Source organism: Delphinus delphis, chromosome 10 (genome assembly GCF_949987515.2).
Source record: "Delphinus delphis chromosome 10, mDelDel1.2, whole genome shotgun sequence".
Lineage (NCBI taxonomy): Eukaryota > Metazoa > Chordata > Mammalia > Artiodactyla > Delphinidae > Delphinus > Delphinus delphis.
Genome location: NC_082692.2, coordinates 73,304,336 through 73,323,889, shown reverse-complemented (window position 1 = coordinate 73,323,889; position 19,554 = coordinate 73,304,336). Strand labels below are relative to the sequence as shown.

Genomic DNA, 19,554 nt, shown 5'->3' with positions numbered 1-19,554 from the left:
GTGTCTGGCCCCATCAGGCTCTGTGTGATCTTGTGTCTCTGGCCCTGTACCACCAGATCTGACTCAGTCTGTCCAACAAACTCGGACTGTTTCCCAGTTGGGTATGGCTGTGACTGGCTGAGTGTATCTGGATCGGCTGGGCACCAAGCTGTGGGTGAATGGGGCTCCCGAGATTGTTCTGTCTGCCCAGTGAGTGACCGTGTCTGGAAAAACCCAGCTGTCACGTCAGACTGTATTTGGCTACAGTTGATTCTGTACGTCCACGCCTGCACCCATTTTGTTGTATGTGGTTCTGTCTGGCTAATAGCTCTACTCCATGGCACCAAAGGGCTCACTGTACCCTCTGCTTTGATGTGAGTATGTGTACACACGCATGTGCACACACACACACACACACACACACAAGGTTATCAGATTCAGCAAATAAAAATACAGGACTGCCAGTTACATTTCAATTTTAGGTAAACAAATAATTTTTTAGGATACATATGTCCCAAATGGGCACATACCCAGCATGCAGCAAACTGGAGCCTGGGCATATGGGGCCGCAGCATGAGCACAGGGAGAGAGGGTGGGGCTGGACACAGCATAACTGACCGAACTCATGGAGCAGAGACGAGCTTTAACCTGGCAGTTCTCGCCCCAACTATAGTAAGCGCCCCTTGGCAAGTCCTTTGCCCTCTCTGGGCCTATCTTCTCACTTGTAAAGGAAAGAGTGAGGTTACCAGGACTGGAACTTGAGGATGTCTGGCTCAAGAGGCCGGTGGTATTCCACACCATGGGCTCAAGGATCCAGAGTTCTCTAACGCAAAACGGGCTGAGGGTCGAACACCAGGCAGACCCGGTGCCACCCTCAGCTCCGCCACTTCCGGGAGGTTAGATTAGCCACCCCACCTCTTTGTCCCTCAGCTTCCTCGTCAACTAAATGGGCGTGACAAAAACGCTCTTCCAGGGTGGTGCTAGGGCTGAAATGCAGTGAAGCATGCCAGGCCCTCAGCCCAGGGTCCTTTACTGGCAAACCCAAATCACCCTCAGCCAGCCTGGCTTCAGAATCCCGGGCTGAGGGAGTCTTCTCTGGGGGACAGGGGAGCTGGGAAGGAGGTATTGCCAATGATATCCTGTCGGAGCCCAGTCTTCTGGGTTGCATAAGACTGGGATGGTTATAATAGTACACGTCCAGGTGAGGGGCTGCTGGCCCAGAGAAGAGACACCAGGTTTCTCCCCATCAGCCACGGGAGGCGTCTCACATTCACACTCTGTTTCAATCCACTAATAGTTACCGAAGGCCCCTAATGCTGATCAGAGTCTCCAGCACTGAGAACACAGCAACGGACATGGCGGGTGCAAACCCTACCTCGGAATTCCATCCAACCCAAGTTCACATCCTCAGTTATCAATTAGGTTCCACATATTTCCCAGCACACAGCACATGCACCTGGACAGTGAAAGGTCAAGGTTCAAATAATCAGGGCTTCAGGGCCACAACCCCTCACCCAAAATCCTTGAGGCCAGATCTGCTGGAATTCAGAACTTTCCAGATTTTTAGCAGGTTAATACAGTGCGTATACTGTAAACCTCCACAACGGGCAGCACCCATAAGCGGACATGTTAATATTTCTACAGTGAAATGTGTGGATATTCATGTTAGATGGAATTTTAAGATTATTACTAGCGACACGTCAGTCTACGTCAAATTTTGCAGTGAGCTATAAAAAACTGTCCGTTTTTAAGGATTTTATGGCACTGGGAATATGGGAAGATGGATGTGGCAGGTAGCAAATCTTCTGCTTTTCTTCCCCTCAGTGACCCAGAGGCAAAAGTCCTGGACTACCAGACGCAGCAGCAGAAACTCTTTCCTCCACTGGCCAAGGCCTATGCATTCCACTTCGTGGCAAAGAGCCTCTTGGAATTCTTCCATCGCTCCTACAGTTCCATTTTGGACAGAGACTTCAGACTCCTGCCTGAGGTATACCTGCTTTCTCTGGGGGGCAGGAGCTGGGACCATGGCTGAAATGGTCCTCCCACTGGGAAGCAGCCCCAATCCTGCCCCCATGGGCTCTTTCCACTTTCTCCCTCTGCAGACTTCCAGCATCCCAGGTGAACTGTACCCTGACATATAAATCCACCTACAACTGGCCCCCAGGAAGCTCCAAACATGTTAGAGGAAATGATCGCAGATAGTGTATAGAACACAGGTGCACAATCCCTAGTGTGTTTTTTTGTTTTTATAAATTTATTTATTTATTTATTTTTGGCTGTGCTGGGTCTTCGTTGCTGCGCGCAGGCTTTCTCTAGTTGCGGCGAGTGGGGGCTACTCTTCCTTGCGGTGCGTGGGATTCTCATTGCAGTGGCTTCTCTATTTTTTTTTTAATTTTATTTTTTTTTATACAGCAGGTTCTTATTAGTTATCTATTTGATATATATTAGTGTATACATGTCAATCCCAATCTCCCAATTCATCACACCACCCCCAACCCCGCTTTCCCCCCTTGGTGTTTGTTCTCTACATCTGTGTCTCTATTTCTGCCTTGCAAATGGGTGCATCTGTACCATTTTTCTAGATGCCACATATATGCGTTCATATACGATATTTGTTTTTCTCTTTCTGATTTACTTCACTCCATATGACAGTCTCTAGGTCCATTCACATCCCTACAAATGACCCAATTTCGTTCCTTTTTATGGCTGAGTAATACTCCATTGTATATATGTACCACATCTTCTTTATCCATTCGTCTGACAATGGACATTTATGTTGGTTCCATGTCCTGGCTATTGTAAATAGTGCTGCAATGTACATTAGAATGCATTTGTCTTTTTGAATTATGCTTTTCTCTAGGTATGCCCAGTAGTGGGATAGCTGGGTCATATGGTAATTCTATTTTTAGTTTTTTAAGGAACCTCCATACTATTCTCCATAGTGGCTGTATCAATTTACATTCCCACCAACAGTGCAGGAGGGTTCGCTTTTCTCCACACCCTCTGCAGCATTTGTTGTTTGTAGATTTTCTGATGATGCCCATTCTAACTGGTATGAGGTGATACCTCATTGTAGTTTTGATTTGCATTTCCCTAATCATTAGTGATGTTGAGCAGCTTTTCATGTGCCTCTTGGCCATCTGCATGTCTTCTCTGGAGAAATGACTATTTAGGTCTTCTGCTCATTTTTTGATTGGGTTGTCTGCTTTTTTAATATTGAGCTGCATGAGCTGTTTATATATTTTGGAGATTAATCCTTTGTTGATTCATGTGCAAATATTTTCTCCCATTCTGAGGGTTGTCTTTTCATCTTGTTTATAGTTTCCTTTGCTGTGCAAAAGCTTTGAAGTTTCATTAGGTCCCATTTGTTTATTTTTGTTTATATTTCCATTACTCTAGGAGGTGGGTCAAAAAAGATCTTGCTGTGATTTATGTCAAGAGTGTTCTGCCTATGTTTTCCTCTAAGAGTTTTATAATGTCTGGCCTTACATTTAGGTCTTTAATCCATTTTGAGTTTATTTTTGTGTATGGTGTTAAGGAGTGCTCTAATTTCATTCTTTTACATGTAGCTGTCCAGTTTTCCCAGCACCACTTATTGAAGACACTGTCTTTTCTCCATTGTATATCCTTGCCTCCTTTTTCATAGATTAGCTGACCATAGGAGTGTGGTTTTATCGCTGGGCTTTCTATCCTGTTCCATTGATCTATATTTCTGTTTTTGTGCCAGTACTGTATTGTCTTGATTACTGTGGCTCTGTTGTATAGTATGAAGTCAGGGAGTCTGATTCCCCCAGCTCTGTTTTTTTCCCTCAAGATTGCTTTGGCTATTCGGGGTCTTTTGTGTCTTCATACAAATTTTAAGATTTTTTGTTCTAGCTCTGTAAAAAATGCCACTGATAATTTGATAGGGATTGCATTGAATCTGTAGATTGCTTTGGGTAGTATAGTCATTTTCACAATATTGATTCTTCCAAACCAAGAACATGGTATATCTCTCCATCTGTTGCTATCATCTTTGATTTCTTTCCTCAGTGTCTTATAGTTTTCTGAGTACAGGTCTTTTACCTCCTTAGATAGCTTTATTCCTAGGTATTTTATTCTTTCTGTTACAATGGTGAATGGGATTGTTTCCTTAATTTCTCTTGCTGATCCTTCATTGTTTAGTGTATAGGAATGCAAGAGATTTCTGTGCATTAATTTTGTATCCTGCAACTTTACCAAATTCATTGATTAGGTCTAGTAGTTTTCTGTTGGCATCTTTAGGATTCTCTATGTATAGTATCATGTCATATGCAAACAGTGATCCAGTTTTACTTCTTCTTTTCCAATTTGGATTCCATTTATTTCTTCTTCTCTGATTGCCGTGGCTAAAATTTCCAAAACTATGTTGAATAATAGTGGCGAGAGTGGACATTGTTGTCTTGTTCCTGATCTTAAAGGAAATGCTTTCAGTTTTTCACCACTGAGAATGATTCCTGCTGTGGGTTTGTCATATATGGTCTTTATTATGTGGAGGTAGGTTCCCTCTATGCCCACTTTCTGGAGAGTTTTTATCATAAATGGGTGCTGACTTTTGTCAAAAGCTTTTTCTGCATCTATTGAGATGATCATACAGTTGCTATTCTTCAATTTGTTAATATGGTGTATCACATTGATTGATTTGTGTATATTGAGGAATCCTTGCATCCCTGGGATAAATCCCACTTGATCACGGTGTATGATCTTTTTAATGTGTTGTTGGATTCTGTTTGCTAGTATTTTGTTGAGGATTTTTGCATCTATATTCATCAGTGATATTGGTCTCTAATTTTCTTTTTTTGTAGAATCTTTGTCTGGTTTTGGTATCAGGGTGATGGGGGACTCATAGAATGAGTTTGGGAGTGTTCCTTCCTCTGCAAGTTTTTGGAAAGAGTTTGAGAAGGATGGGTGTTAGCTCTTCTCTAAATGTTTGATAGAATTCACCTATGAAGCCATCTGGTCCTGGACTTTTGCTTGTTGGAAGATTTTTAATCACAGTTTCAATTGCATTACTTGTGATTGGTCTGTTATTTTCTATTTCTTCCTGGTTCAGTCTTAGAAGGTTATACCTTCTAGGAATTTGTCCATTTCTTCCAGGTTGTCCATTTTATTGGCATAGAGTTGCTTGTAGTAGTCTCTTTTGATGTGCTGCGGTGTCTGTTGTAACTTCTCCTTCTTCATTTCTAATTTTACTGATTTGAGTCCTCTCCCTCTTTTTCTTGATGAGTCTGGCTAAAGGTTTATCAATTTTATCTTCTCAAAGAACCAGCTTTTAGTTTTATTGGTCTTTGCTATTGTTTTCCTTATTTCTATTTCATTTATTTCTGCTCTTATCTTTATGTTTCTTTCCTTCTACTAATTTTGGGTTTTCTTTGTTCTTCTTTCTCCAGTTCCTTTAGGTGTAAGGTTAGATTGTTTATTTGAGATTTTTCTGGTTTCTTGAGGTAGGATTGTATTGCTATAAACTTCCCTCTTAGAACTGCTTTTGCTGCATCCCATAGGTTTTGGATCATCGTGCTTTTGTTGTCATTTGTCTCTAGGTATTTTTTGATTTCCTCTTTGATTTCTTCAGTGATCTCTTGGTTATTTAGTAATGTATTGTTTAGCTTCCACGTGTTTGTGTTTTTTATGGGTTTTTTTCCCTGTAATTTATTTCTAATCTCATAGTGCTGTGGTCAGAAAAGATGCTTGATATGATTTCAATTTTCTTAAACTTACCGAGGCTTGATGTGTGACCCAAGATGTGATCTATCCTGGAGAATGTTCCGTGTGCACTTGAGAAGAAAGTGTAATCTGTTGTTTTTGGATGAAATGTCCTATAAATATCAATTAAATCTATCTGGTGTACCGTGTCATTTAAAGCTTGTATTTCCTTATTAATTTTCTGTCTGGATGATCTGTCCATTGGTGTAAGTGAGGTGTTAAAGTCCCCCACTATGACTGTGTTACTGTCGATTTCCTCTTTTATAGCTGTTAGCAGTTGCCTTATGTATTGAGGTGCTCCTATGTTGGGTGCATATATATTTATAATTGTTATATGTTCTTCTTGGATTGATCCCTTGATCATTATGTAGTGTCCTTCCTTGTCTCTTGTAACATTCTTTACTTTAAAGTCTATTTTATCTGAAATGAGTATTGCTACTCCAGTTTTCTTTTGATTTCCATTTGCATGGAATACCTTTTTCCATTCTCTCACTTTCAGTCTGTATGTGTCCCTAGGTCTGAAGTGGGTCTCTTGTAGACAGCATATATATGTATATATATATATATATATATATATGGGTCTTGTTTTTGTATCTATTCAGCAAGCTTATGCCTTTTGGTTGGAACATTTAATCCATTTACATTTAAGTTAATTATCGATATGTATGTTCCTATTACCATTTTCTTAATTGTTTTGGGCTTGTTTTTGTAGGTCCTTTTCTTCTTTTGTGTTTTCCACTTAGAGACGTTCCTTTAGCATTTGTTGTAGAGCTGGTTTGGTGGTGCTGAATTCTCTTAGCTTTTGCTTGTCTGTAAAGCTTTTGATTTCTCTGTCGAATCTGAATGAGATCCTTGCCTGGTAGAGTAACCTTGGTTGTACATTCTTCCCTTTCATCACTTTAAGTATATCGTGTCACTCCCTTCTGGCTTGTAGAGTTTCTGCTGAGAAATCAGCTTTTAACCTTATGGGAGTTCCCTTGTATGTTATTTGTCATTTTTCCCTTGTTGCTTTTAATAATTTTTGTCTTTGATTTTTGTAAATTTGATTACTGTGTGTCTTGGTGTGTTTCTCCTTGGGTTTATCCTGCCTGGGACTCTGCACTTCCTGGATTTGGGTGGCTATTTCCTTTCCCATGTTTGGGAAGTTTTCGACTATAATCTCTTCAAATATTTTCTCTAGTCCTTTCTCTCTCTCTTCTCCTTCTGGGACCCCTAAAATGCGAATGTGGTGTGTTTAATGTTGTCCCAGAGGTCTCTTAGGCTGTCTTCATTTCTTTTCATTCTTTCTTCTTTATTCTGTTCTGTGGCAGTGAATTCTACCATTCTGTCTCCCAGGTCACTTATCTGTTCTTCTGCCTCGGTTATTCTGCTATTGATTCCTTCTAGTGTAGTTTTCATTTCAGTTATTGAATTGTTCATCTGTGTTTGTTTGTTCTTTAATTCTTCTAGGTCTTTGTTAAACATTTCTTGCATCTTCTCAATCTTTGCCTCCATTCTTTTTCCGAGGTCCTGGATCATATTCACTATCATTATTCTGAATTCTTTTTCTGGAAGGCTGCCTGTCTCCACTTCATTTAGTTGTTTTTCTGGGGTTTTATCTTGTTCCTTCATCTGGTACATAGTCCTCTATCTTTCTGTGAATGTGGTTTTCTTTCCACAGGCTGCAGGACTGTAGTTCTTCTTGCTTCTGCTGTCTGCCCTCTGGTGGATGAGGCTATCTAAGAGGCTTATGCAAGCTTCTTGATGGGAGGGACTGGTGGTGGTAGAGCTGGGTGTTGCTCTGGTGGGCAGAGCTCAGTAAAACTTTAATCTGCTTGTCTGCTGATGGGTGGGGCTGAGTTCACTCCCTGTTGGGTGTTTGGCCTGAGATGATCCAGCACTGGAGGCTACAGGCTCTTTGGTGGGGCTAATGGCAGACTCCGGGAGGGCTCATGCCAAGGAGTACTTCCCAGATCTTCTGCTTCCAGTGTCCTTGTCCCCGCAGTGAGCCAAGCCAACCCCTGCCTCTGCAGGAGACCCTTCAACACTAGTAGGTAGGTCTGGTTCAGTCTCCTATGGGGTCATTGCTCCTTCCCCTGGGTCCTGATGTGCACACTACTTTGTGTGTGCCCTCCAAGAGTGGAGGCTCTGTTTCCCCCCAGTCCTGTTGAAGTCCTGCAATCAAATCCCACTAGCCTTCAAAGTCTGATTCTCTGGGAATTCCTCCTCCCAGGTCCTTTGCCAGACCCCCAGGTTGGGAAGCCTGACGTGGGGCTCAGAACCTTCACTCCAGTGGGTGGACTTCTGTGGTATAAGTATTCTCCAGCTTGTGACTCACCCACCCAGCGGTTATGGGATTTGATTTTATTGTGATTGCGCCCCTTCTATTGTCTCATTGCAGCTTCTCCTTTGTCTTTGGATGTGGGGTATCTTGAACTTTTTTGGTGAGTTCCAGTGTCTTTCTGTTGATGACTGTTCAGCAATTAGTTGTGATTCCAGTGCTCCCGCAAGAAGAAGTGAGCTCATGTCCTCCTACTTCACCATCTTGAACCAATCTCTCTTCTCTTGTTGCGGAGCAGGGGCTCTAGGCACGGGTTTCAGTAGTTGTGGTACGCAGGCTCAGTAGTTGTGGCTCGCAGGCTCTAGAGCACAGGCTCAGTACTTGTGGCACACAGGTTTAGCTGCTCTGCGGCATGTGGGATCTTCCCAGACCAGGGATCAAACCCGTGTCCCCTGCACTGGCAGGCAGATTCTTAACCACTGTGCCACCAGGGAAGTCCCCCCTGGTGTGTCTCTGAAACCTGGAAAGCTCTGAAAACCAAAAGTCATTTAGAACTCATTTGGTGGCACAATTTGACCTGAATTAACCTGATTTATCCCACTGAGTGTGAATACATTTTGCAGCCGAAAATATTAATACATTGGATCACTAGGGTCTCCCTGGACTCCTCTAGGGGTATTATATATAATCTACCTTAAATGCGCTGCTTTACCTTTCTAAAATTCAAAACATATCTGATTACAAAACGCATCTGGACCCAAGATTCTCAGATAAAGGACGGTGGCCTTACATACAGATTTGGTCTGTCCAGGCTCTGTGCTTTGTAAGCATTGCTTCAGTAATCCTTCCAACTGTACCGCAGGCACCATCTGTATACCCATTTTACAGATGAGGAAAGTGAAGCACAGAGAGGTTAAGGGACATGACCCTTCCTCCCAAGGACTTGAAAGTGTGAAAGATGGGTAAGGGCTTTCAAGAACCAAAAACTCAAACCAGGTTGGCTGCCTGGCAGCCCCTCCTACAACCCAGAGCAGTGGGCTGATGGTGGACCTGCATCCTCACAGACAAGCCCTCCAAAACCTCTGCCTGCCAGCAAAATCCACAGCTCCTGGATAATGGCGAGACCAATCCTAGAAGCACTCTCTTCCCAAGATCCTGGAGACACTGGTCTAGACAGTTTTCCTTCGTTCTTATTGCCCCTACAGCAACACTGCCTCTTTTTATGACCTTGGGTGAGTCACGTAACCCGAGTCTCAGTCTTCTCATTCATAAAGTTGTGAGCTGAGGAAACAGTTCTTATCTCACAGAGCTGTTCTCAGCATAGAGTGGGTGCTCCATGAGTGGCAAGCATGGCTGTAACTGAAGGGCCCCTTAGGCCACCTGACCCCCTTCCTGTTTTTGCAGCTTCACGCACTGAGTGCAGGTATGAAGGCCTTGGTGTCGGACTTCTGCGTCCAGGGAGCTGAGCTGTGCCGCAGGGCCTGTGGTGGACATGGCTACTCGAAGCTGAGCGGCCTGCCCTCCCTGGTCACCAGAGTGACAGCCTCCTGCACCTACGAGGGTGAGAACACGGTGCTCTACCTGCAGACAGCCAGGTAAGGCCCACGTCTCTGTCCAACCCTCAGGGACCCCACCAAGCTTCTGCCTGGGTTGAAGCACCATCTGATGCCCACAGAAGGAGCAGACTTTGGGGACCACCGTCTGCAGACTGTCCAACTCCCACATTATGTCTCCAATCCATCCATTCTCCCCAGACTCATGCAGCTCCCAGCCAGGCTGCCACACCCTCCACCGGGACAACATCAATCTCCTCACTGGTCAGCTGCTTCCACCCTGCCCCACTTCTGTCCTTCCTCCACAGGCAGCCAGGGGGATTTTTTTGAAGCCTAAAGAAGATCACATCTTTCCCTTGCTTGAAATTCTTCAATGGCTTCCCACAGCTCACAGGAAAATGCCACAGTCCACACTGTGGCCTGCAAGGACCTTAAGACATGGCCCCTGCCTCCCCTCCATCCTCTCACAACCTTCTCCTCTGCTCACTTTGCCAGCCACACGTTTCTTCTTCGGGGCCTGCACACTCACTTCCCTCCCCCTAATCCTCTCCACCACCAGGCTCCTCCTCATCTTCAGGTCTCAGCTAAAATGACACTTCCTTCAGATGCCCCCCCACTGCGTCTCTTTTTGTGTGACGGGCCTTGAGGGCAGGGAGTCTGCCGGCCTTGTTCACTGTAGCATCCCCAGGTTCAGCACAGGGTCTGCACCAGGAGGCTCCAACCTGAAAGGCAGGGAGGAATGGCTGATCCCCCCTCCCCGCAACAGGCGGTTTCTTTCTCTCTCTCTTATGTCTGTGGGTCTTGTGGCTGACCAGGCCTTTCACGTGCGTCTATCTCAGGTGAGTAGACAGGCCAAATACTTCTCCAGGCAGGGAGAAAGGACCTGCTGGCAAATTGGCTAGGTAACATTTCTTTAAAAAAATTTTAAACATACAACATTTGTTTTTTCTTTTCAAATTACAAAAGGAATACAAAATCATGTATTAGATACTCTATGCCCCGCACTGTGCCAAGTGCTCTGCAAATATCATCTCATTCAGTTTTCCCAAACCCCCTCTCAGGTGACCCCATCCTTATCTAGAGATGGAGGCACTGAGGCTGAGGGAAGTGAGGTCACACAGGTCTGCATGGAGCTGCAGAGGAATCCAGGGTTGTCTGACCCAGAGCCGCTAACCATTGGATTAGCACAAGGAAGAAGCTAAGAGTCACCTGTAGTTCTCCTATGCATGCTTGCAATCTTGCATCTATCCTTTTATGAGCTAAGAAAATTTAATTTCCGCCATCACTGTACAATTCATCATAAATCCCCGAATCATAAGATCTTAACCAAGAGAAAAGATTCTGTTTGTTCAGGTATCAAAAGAATTTATGTTCATGGTCTGAGAATGTCTGCAGTCTACAGCTCCAGCTCCATTTCACTGTGAAAGAAGCTACAGCCTCGGGATGCATTTCGGCTTTTGAGTGAAGAGTAGCTATCAGTAGGGACCTGGGAAAGAAAGTGGGTGGCCCTGGTTCTCCCACGGGGAGCGTAAGAGTGCATGACGCTGGGAGAGGGGTGCTGGGCTGTCCCTCAGGGCTCCCCACCCTCTCACCTGCTGGTACCCCTGCCCCCTAGGTTTCTGGTGAAGAGCTACCTGCAGGCTCAGGAGTCCACATCACAGAGGTCTCTCCCTCAGTCTGTTGCATACCTGACTGCACCTGACCTGGCCAAGTGCCCAGCCCAAAATGTAGCCGACTTCCTCCACCCAGAGCTTTACACCACGGCCTGGGCACACGTGGCAGCCAGGTAAGCCAAGCTAAGAAATCAACCATCCCACCTGGGGGCAGGCTCCTTCCCACTAAGGCCTTTGGGACTGGCTGGGTGGACATTCTAGGATACTCTTCCAAAAACCACCCCCTTCCCCAACCTCCTCAGTCCTCTCAGCTCCTGCCACCAGGGGCAGAAAGGAGAATTCACCTGTCAGCCATGGACCACTATCACTTCCCCATCCTGGTCAAGATAGTAGGAAGACATCACCCCTCTAGCCAGTGCAAGGAATTTTTAAAATCTTTAGGTTCTTACTGTGGTTTGCATTACAAAGAATGTACCCATATGTAAATACTACATATGTATTGGTACGTAAATACTAATAAATAAAGCAATACAGCCATCCATCTGTATCTGCAGGGGATTGGTTCCAGGACCCCTGCGGATACCAAACTCCCAGGATGCACAAGTCCCTTCTATAAAATGGGATATTTGCAGATTTGCAATATTATGTGTAGGTATTTGCATATGCACATCCTCCCATTTACTTTAAATCATCTCTAGATTACTTATAATACCCAATAAAATGTAAATATTATGTAAATAGGTGTAAATACAATGTAAATGATATGTAAATAGTTGCCAGCATGCAGCAAATTCTATTTTTGCTTTTTGGAACTTTCTAGAATGTTTTTTTCCCAAATATTTGATTCTTGGTTGAATTTGAAGATGTGGAAACTGTGGATACAGAGGGACATCTGTGCTCACATATTCGAAATATCCCACAATCTAAAAATAATTTTCAAAAATGTGACTATAACAAGGGATAGTATATGTTTATTTCCAGGGTCTAGTAGGCTCCAGGTAACACAGACAAGACCAAGGACTCCTCCATTCTGTCATCCAGCAAATATCGTTGGACACTTACTGTATGTCAGGAATGTCCAAACATGCCAGGGGGCTGGGAATAAAGACACCATCATGGAAAAGGTGGAGAGATTTAGCTACCTAGAAAGGAAACCTTCTGAGCCCCTCCCCAACTAAAACACCAAAAAAACCTGGAAAAAACAGTTTCATTATATAATATGAGGTCTTATATCCTAACCTGTGATCTCAGGGATGGTTAATAGTCATTTCAAGATCACAAGCAACTTGGGACATTCATTTATGTTTTTCCACAAATATTTAGTACCTATAATCTGCCAGGCACTGTTCCAGTCACTAGGGATCTATCAGTAAACCAGTCCGACAAAAAGCCCAGGCCTCGGGCTTCCCTGGTAGCACAGTGGTTAAGAATCCGCCTGCCAATGCAGGGGATATGGGTTCGAGCCCTGGTCCGAAAGATCCCACATGCCACGGAGCAACTGAGCCCGTGCGCCACAACTACTGAGCCTGCGCTCTACACCCCACAAGCCATAACTACTGAGCCTGCATGTTGCAACTACTGAAGCCCGTGAGCCTAGAGCCTGTGCTCCACAAGAGAAGCCCCCGCAATGAGAAGCCCACACACCGCAACGAAGAGTAGCCCCCGCTCGCTGCAACTAGAGAAAGCCTGCACGCAGCAACGAAGACCCAATGTAGGGAAAAAAAAAAAACCCCAGGTCTCACAGAACTAACATTTCAGTTGGAGCAGTGGGGCGGGCAAAATAAGGCTGCTCAGGGTAATTAAAATGCCATCAAAGTTGGTCTTCCATATCCCCAGATGCAGAACCTGTGAATAAGGAGGGTGACCATACTACACTTTTATACCGGGACTTGAGTATCTCGATTTTGGTATCTGTGGTGGTCCTGGAACCAATCCCCCCGGAGATACCAAGGGACGGCTGTATATTGCTTTTTGCTTAGAACTCAATGTGACATGTGCTTATCTATCCCATGACAAAGCAAAATAAGTATTGCTTAATAAACAGTTTGTTTTGCATACAAATTCCAAGGGTCATGAGTGGATGGGCAGGGAATAGAAAATAAAAGAATAAAGGTTAACTAAATGGCAAATTACCAATTTCGTGGTTTGGAGAACAAGGATTGGTTTTCTTTTCTCCTCTTTTCTTTTCTTTTAAGGTCCCTTTGGTAGAACTTAGAGCAGACTGGGTGACTGACAGGCTTCACCAGCCTTTAGAGGAAAACCACTCTCCTTGCTCAGCCATAGGAAGTCAGTCAGTTGAATGGCCTGAAAACACTGGTATCAGGATGGAGTCTGCATTAGAAAGAAGGGATGGTGCCCGGGCCCTGAGGCTTTACAGCCGGGAGGTTAAGAACAGCTCCACTCCTTACTAGCTACGTGACGCTGAACCAGTTAATTAGCCTCTCTAGCACTCAGTGTTCCCCACTGCAAATTGGGAATGCCTACTCTTAAAAGGGTTAAAGAGATAACGTATACCAAGTATTTAGGTTTGTAACACAAACAAATGGTCAATAAATTGGTATTATTTCTACTTCTGTGGGACCCCAGGCAGCCTGGGACCAAATGCCACCCATCTCTTCCCCACTTGTTCAAAAACAGAACCTTTTTTCTTTGGCCTTTAGGCTCATAAAGGACTCAGTGCATCACTTACAGACTCTCATGCAATCTGGGGCTGACAGGCACGAGGCATGGAACCAGACCACTGTCATACACCTCCAGGCCGCCAAGGTGAGCTGCCCAGCAGCTAAAGCTGAAACAGACCTGTTTTGTTTCCCCAGCAGGTTGTCCTGCTGAGAAAATCAGAACTCTGCCATTATTCCCCAGCCCTGCTCAGTGGCTGCCTTTATTTGACTTTCAAGGCTTTAGTCCAGGGTATTTTAATTAAAGGACTTAACTCCAAAGCAATCTTACTGGCAGCTCTTAGGGAAAAAGTGTAATGAGGCAGTGTTATTGGATTTGCTTCAGGTTGTTCAAATATTTCCTCCCAGATAGAAAAGCAGGTCAAGTCTCTCCTCAGCCCCACAGGCAATCCTTAGATGTCTGATTCCATTTCCACTACGTTTTGTGTTTGCGCATAATTCACAGTCAGTCAGCAAATATTTGAGCACCCACTCAACATCAGCCATCAGGCTGGGTACTGGGGGCTCAACAGCGTCCACAGACGGCTGCGATCAGGAAAGCACCGTCACGGGGAAATACAGGCTGCCACAAGATCCCAGAGCAGATGCAAGTCTACCCAGCTTGAGGAGTCAGAAAGCCTTCTCAGAAGCGGCGTATAGGCCAGGACTGCAAGGATGGGCTGAAATTAACCAGGCAAGGGGTGGAGGCTGTGGCTTTGGACAGGAAGGTGTCCCAGCAAAGGGATGAGGAGGTGTAGAAGGAGGAGGCAAGAAAAGGCATGGTGCTTGGGAGGAGATGTACATCCTTCCAAGGAGAACCTAAAGGAAGAAGACAAACCAGGACAGGAAGGAGGATAGGGGAGGAGGAAAGATAGGCAAGGCCTGGCACCTTCTGCACCACTGTGAGAAGTCTGACTTCTGTTTCTCATTGCAGTGGGAAGCCTCTGCAGGGTCTGTATCAGAGGAGCGAAGCGATCAGTTTCATTCTAGAAGGATCATACAGGCTTCAGGGGGTGGAATGGACTGGAGGCTAGAGGCCAGTACGGAGCAGGCAGCAGCAGTCTGGGCAAGGGCTGAGGGTGATCCAGACCATGAATCTGCCAGAGGGCACGGAGAGAAGTGGGTAGATGCAGAGATATTAAGGGTGTAGGAGAAAGGGACGGGCTTCAGGGAGCAATGCGGTAGGAAGGAGGTAGGAATGACTGCTGAGCTCTAGCTAAGGCAGCTGGGACTCTGGCCCTACCTACAGCTGGAAAACCAAGGCGTTCCCTTCAATCCTCAGGCAGCAGGCCCCAAAAATAGCAGGCTAGAACAGGGGAGCCCAGAAGCATTTTGCAGCCTCCCTCATGGGTCGGGCAGGGCAGGGCTGGTCAGGCAGGCTGGGCATGAGCGCCACCTGGTGACCTGCCACCTCCATCACATCGGCCGGCGCCGGTATTGACTCTGCCACCCTCCATTCCGCTCCGGCCGTCACAGAGGCACCCCCTGCTGTGTCAAATGTCCGGGTCAACACAGAAGAGGGTAAGCAAATGCTGTGCTCTCACCAGACACCTAAAAAGGAGCCACACCTGCCCATGATTCGCCTGCTTTCCAAACCCATGGCCGGCCATGCACCAGACACTGCTTGCCAGGGTTACCTGAGAGGGAAAGTAAGCATAGCCTCAGTTTTAAGGATGAGCGGCTTCCTGGGAAGGCGGTGCCCAAGCCGAGTCTCTAAAGTCATAATGCGCAGGGAAATCTGCGCTTTCTGGTCTTTGGGCTCTGGGAGGCCATCTACTCTACAGAAACCTCAAGTACCCAACTGGGTCTCATCTGGAAACCACAAATGTGTAGGTAGAGTGATGGCAACACAGCGGGGGGGGGGGGGGGGGGGACAGTGGCAGAGGGGTGGAGGAGGAGGACCGGACCCTGGCCTAAGTTCTGGTCCCAGCCCATTATAATCTCGCCTCAGTCTCTGGTGGCTTTGGCAACACAGCACAGCGGTTAACAGTACAAACTTGACCGAGAGGCAGACTACCCTGGTTTGGACCTCACTGCCACCACTCACCAGCCAGTGCTTGGGCAGGCAAGGAACTTAATCCCTCAATGCCTCAGACGCCTCATCTGCAAAATGGAGCTACTGATAGTACCTAACTTGTAGGATTATTGTGAAGATTCAATGAGTTAATACCTGTACAACTTGAAGAGCCACCTAGGCTATAAATGCTACACATCCCACCCCACCCCTAAATTAGGCAGGAAGCAAGACTGAAACAGACACACACACACACACAATAAATAAAGTTCATTGTGTTCAGAGCATGGTGCCGAGGTTTGGCTCAGCCTTTGCCCAAAGGAAGAGGCCACTTTCCTCTCTCTGGTCCTCCTCCTGCTTTGTGAGGCAGAGGCCCCTGGGCAGCTCTTCATCACTCTACTCTTAAACCCAGGTCCCTGAGAATTTAAGGATGTGGCTCTCGGATTAGAAAAGGGGAACAGGGCCTAAGTGAAAAAAGTGAGGCTCTCCAGCTTTGCCAAACTGGGTCCAGTTTGAACACCAAGGGCTGTCTGACCCAGCAGAGGCAGCAGAGCACATCTTCTCCTTTTCCATATTCAAATGCTGCAAACCCAGCATGGCTGTGAGCACCCCAGGTCCAGGTGGCAAAGTGGTATTGTTAGCACCCACGTGAGGCCTCCCTGGGAAAGGCAGATCCACTCCAAGTGAGAAACCTCATCAGGTCACTGGCCTGTTGAAGACTCTGGTGGCCCCCTGACCCCCACAGAATAAAATCCCAACCATGTCATTCACAGCCCTTCATCGACCTGGGTCCCTATTGCCCGTCCACCCTAACTTTCACAGTTCCCTGTCATCACCTCACCTTACCCTTAAATTGCTGCAGCCTCCTGAAAGTATAGCCCTGTGCCCGTGCAGTTCTCCCCTGCCTAAGAATGACTTTACCCTCATTCCTTGTCCCTCGGGTAAATTCCTTTGATCCCTCGAGACACTCTAAGCCTTGCTAGTTCAAGTCACTACCAGCAGGAGGGGCATTACTGGGGAGCTATTCCAAAATCTGCATTTTGACAAAATCCCCAGGTAATCTGTACACACATAAAAATTTGAGAAGACCTAATATATATGCTCTCCTTTTCTCTCTCCTCCCATAGAACTCGTATATCCTACCAGATAAAAATAATGTGCATTTGTCTTAGGGAGAAGGGTTTAATAACCAGTAAGGCAGGAACAGCCACCAATCAGAAAGGACTTCAGACCTAAGGGAGGCAGGGTCCTTAAAGCCTCCTGCTGGGTCGGGCTGCGTTAAACCTTTAGTTGCTGGGCTGTGTGGAGGAGAGGGCATCCCTGGGAAGAAGCCTGGCAGAGGGGGTTCTCGCCAGATGAAGGCAGTGGTCACTTACCAACCAGCATCAAAGTATTATTTTAACCACCGACGAAGCCGGACTGTTGTATACGGGCTAAATAGCTTATCTCAAGGAGTTTACAGTCTAGCTAGGATAAATTTCGTGTACATCTTGAACCTCTATTCTCTCACTTCAAGGCACACACATACATACACACACACACACACACACACACACACAACCACTGCCTTGAACACGGCAGACAATAAGTAGCTGTTTTCTTGAGAAAAGCAGTGCTGTCCTCCACTGTCCCCAGGTCAGCCTCCAATACTGCTGTATTCTCTCTCTCTGCTTTCAAACCTACTTGAGTGGCCCAAGGAAAATGAGGAAACTAAGGGCCAAGTTCCAGAGCCCACCAGCCCCCAGCACGCGCACACACACACGCGTGCACACACACGCGTGCACATACCCCTGTCAAAAAGGCTCAGTTAGACGCGGTGAGCTAGTAGAAAGGCAGCTGCTTGTCAGCCTGCTGGGAAACACATGGCCACAGCAATCTTATTCCAGCAGTTTTGCCGAACTTCCAGGATGACTTGTCGAGGCAGAAATCAGAGGCTAACGCATCTCTGTGTCTTTGTAGGCACACCTCTACTATGTCACTGTGAAGATTTTTACAGAAGCTCTGGAGAAACTGGAAAATCAACCAGCAATTCAGCAGGTGCTCAAACGCCTCTGTGATCTCTATGCTTTACACGGCATCATGACTAACACGGGCGACTTTCTCCATGATGGCTTCCTATCCGGCGCCCAAATAGATGTGGCGAGAAAAGCCTACCTGGACCTTCTCCTCCTCATCCGGTGAGTGGCTGCCCTTCGCCCTAAGCCCTTTGTTCACTTCAAACTCCAAAACCTTCAACTCTAAAACCTTGTTAAAAGGGGGTCTGGCAAAAGCAGCACCAGCCCTGGACAGGTTTACATCCTAGCATCATTACACCAACATAAAGCATTATGAATTAATGAAAGGAAAAAATGGGGGGGAAATCACAACTAAAAATGCTTAAGAATAAATTATCTAGCTACCTCAATCGAACTCTTCAACATTGTCCAGAAATGACAGAATCTACAGAATATGAATAAAAGTATACTACATATTAATATGTATTAATTAATAATATTAATGAGCCTTGGTCTTAGCTAATACTTAAGGAACACTTATGCGTGGCAGGCGCTACGCCAAAAGCTTTTATATACATCATCTCATTTAACCCTGACAGGGTTCTGAAGTGGATACTATTACGCTCCCCATTTTACAGGGGAGGAAATTCAGGCTTAGGGCCCAAGGTCACACAGTGAGCCAGAGGAGGGTCTGGGTACAATCGAGGACCTGTCTGCCTCCAGAGCATGTGCTCTTAAACGGTATGTTAAAGTGAAGGTTGGGCTATTATTTCAAATATATCCTTATCTTTGTTGAATATGCTTAGTTGACTAAGCTCACTTTAATACTCCCTCAGCTTCAAGACGACATTTTTAAAATCTAGTAATTCACATACTGATTTGTAACACAATAATATAGTTTTTATATGCAGCATAAGGCGGTGCAGTTTAGGGTCATGACATACTAATGCAATACTTCCATCCTGTCACTTTATATATAATCTAAATGATCACTTTAAAAACATATAAAAACCAAAGCCTCAACATGACCAGGGTACTGGAAGAAACAGAAATTAATACTAATTAGTAACCATTGTCCATAAGATGGAAAATGAGCTAACATGATAACACAACCTTTTCTGAAAAAACAGGATGCCTGTTGTGTATGTTGGGGGCTGGATGTGGTATGACACATGTGTATATGACTTTTCCCCTAGAACCTCCAATAGTTCACATTATCAACAAGACTAAGAACAAAAAGAAAGGGGAATTCACTGGTGGTCCAGTGGTTAAGACTCTGTGCTTCCACTGCAGGGGGCATGGGTTCGATCCCTGGTCAGGGAACTGAGATCCCGCATCCCACGCGGCCCAGCCAATAAATAAAGATTTGAATTTTTTTTATATAATAAGATATTCATGAAGGAGGTTTATAAAAACTAGACCAGGTTCTTTTTCTTTCTAACAATATGCAACATGTTACATATGACTCCAAATAAGCACCTAACAGATAGTTGGTGGTCAGTAAATGTCTGTTCAATTAAATCTGCAAAAATTATCAAAAACTACCTTTGATATAATTATGCCCCGGGTATTAAACTTTCCCTAATATAGAGAATCCAGTGGTGGGAACCATTTATAGCATGATTGAGTACTGCACAGTTCAAGCCCAAGTGTATCTAACTTTCTGAAACGCTTGGCATTTAAAAGCACATGAAGACAATAATGTTCTAGCCCTGATTGCCAGTGATAATGAAACACAAACGATCACCTTAATACCTATAAGC

At 45.4% G+C, this 19,554-nt stretch overlaps 1 protein-coding gene across 2 annotated transcripts in view; it reads left to right on the top strand.

Moving 5' to 3' along the window:
* ACOX2 (acyl-CoA oxidase 2) overlaps positions 1–19,554 on the top strand; it is a 35,619-nt gene that overhangs the window by 7,500 nt on the left and 8,565 nt on the right. For both annotated transcript variants that reach the window (XM_060022781.1, XM_060022782.1), the window contains 5 exons: positions 1,804–1,966; positions 9,365–9,555; positions 11,129–11,299; positions 13,787–13,892; positions 17,757–17,974. In XM_060022781.1, the coding sequence (XP_059878764.1) occupies positions 1,804–1,966; positions 9,365–9,555; positions 11,129–11,299; positions 13,787–13,892; positions 17,757–17,974 (849 nt within the window). The remainder of the gene's footprint in view (positions 1–1,803; positions 1,967–9,364; positions 9,556–11,128; positions 11,300–13,786; positions 13,893–17,756; positions 17,975–19,554) is intronic.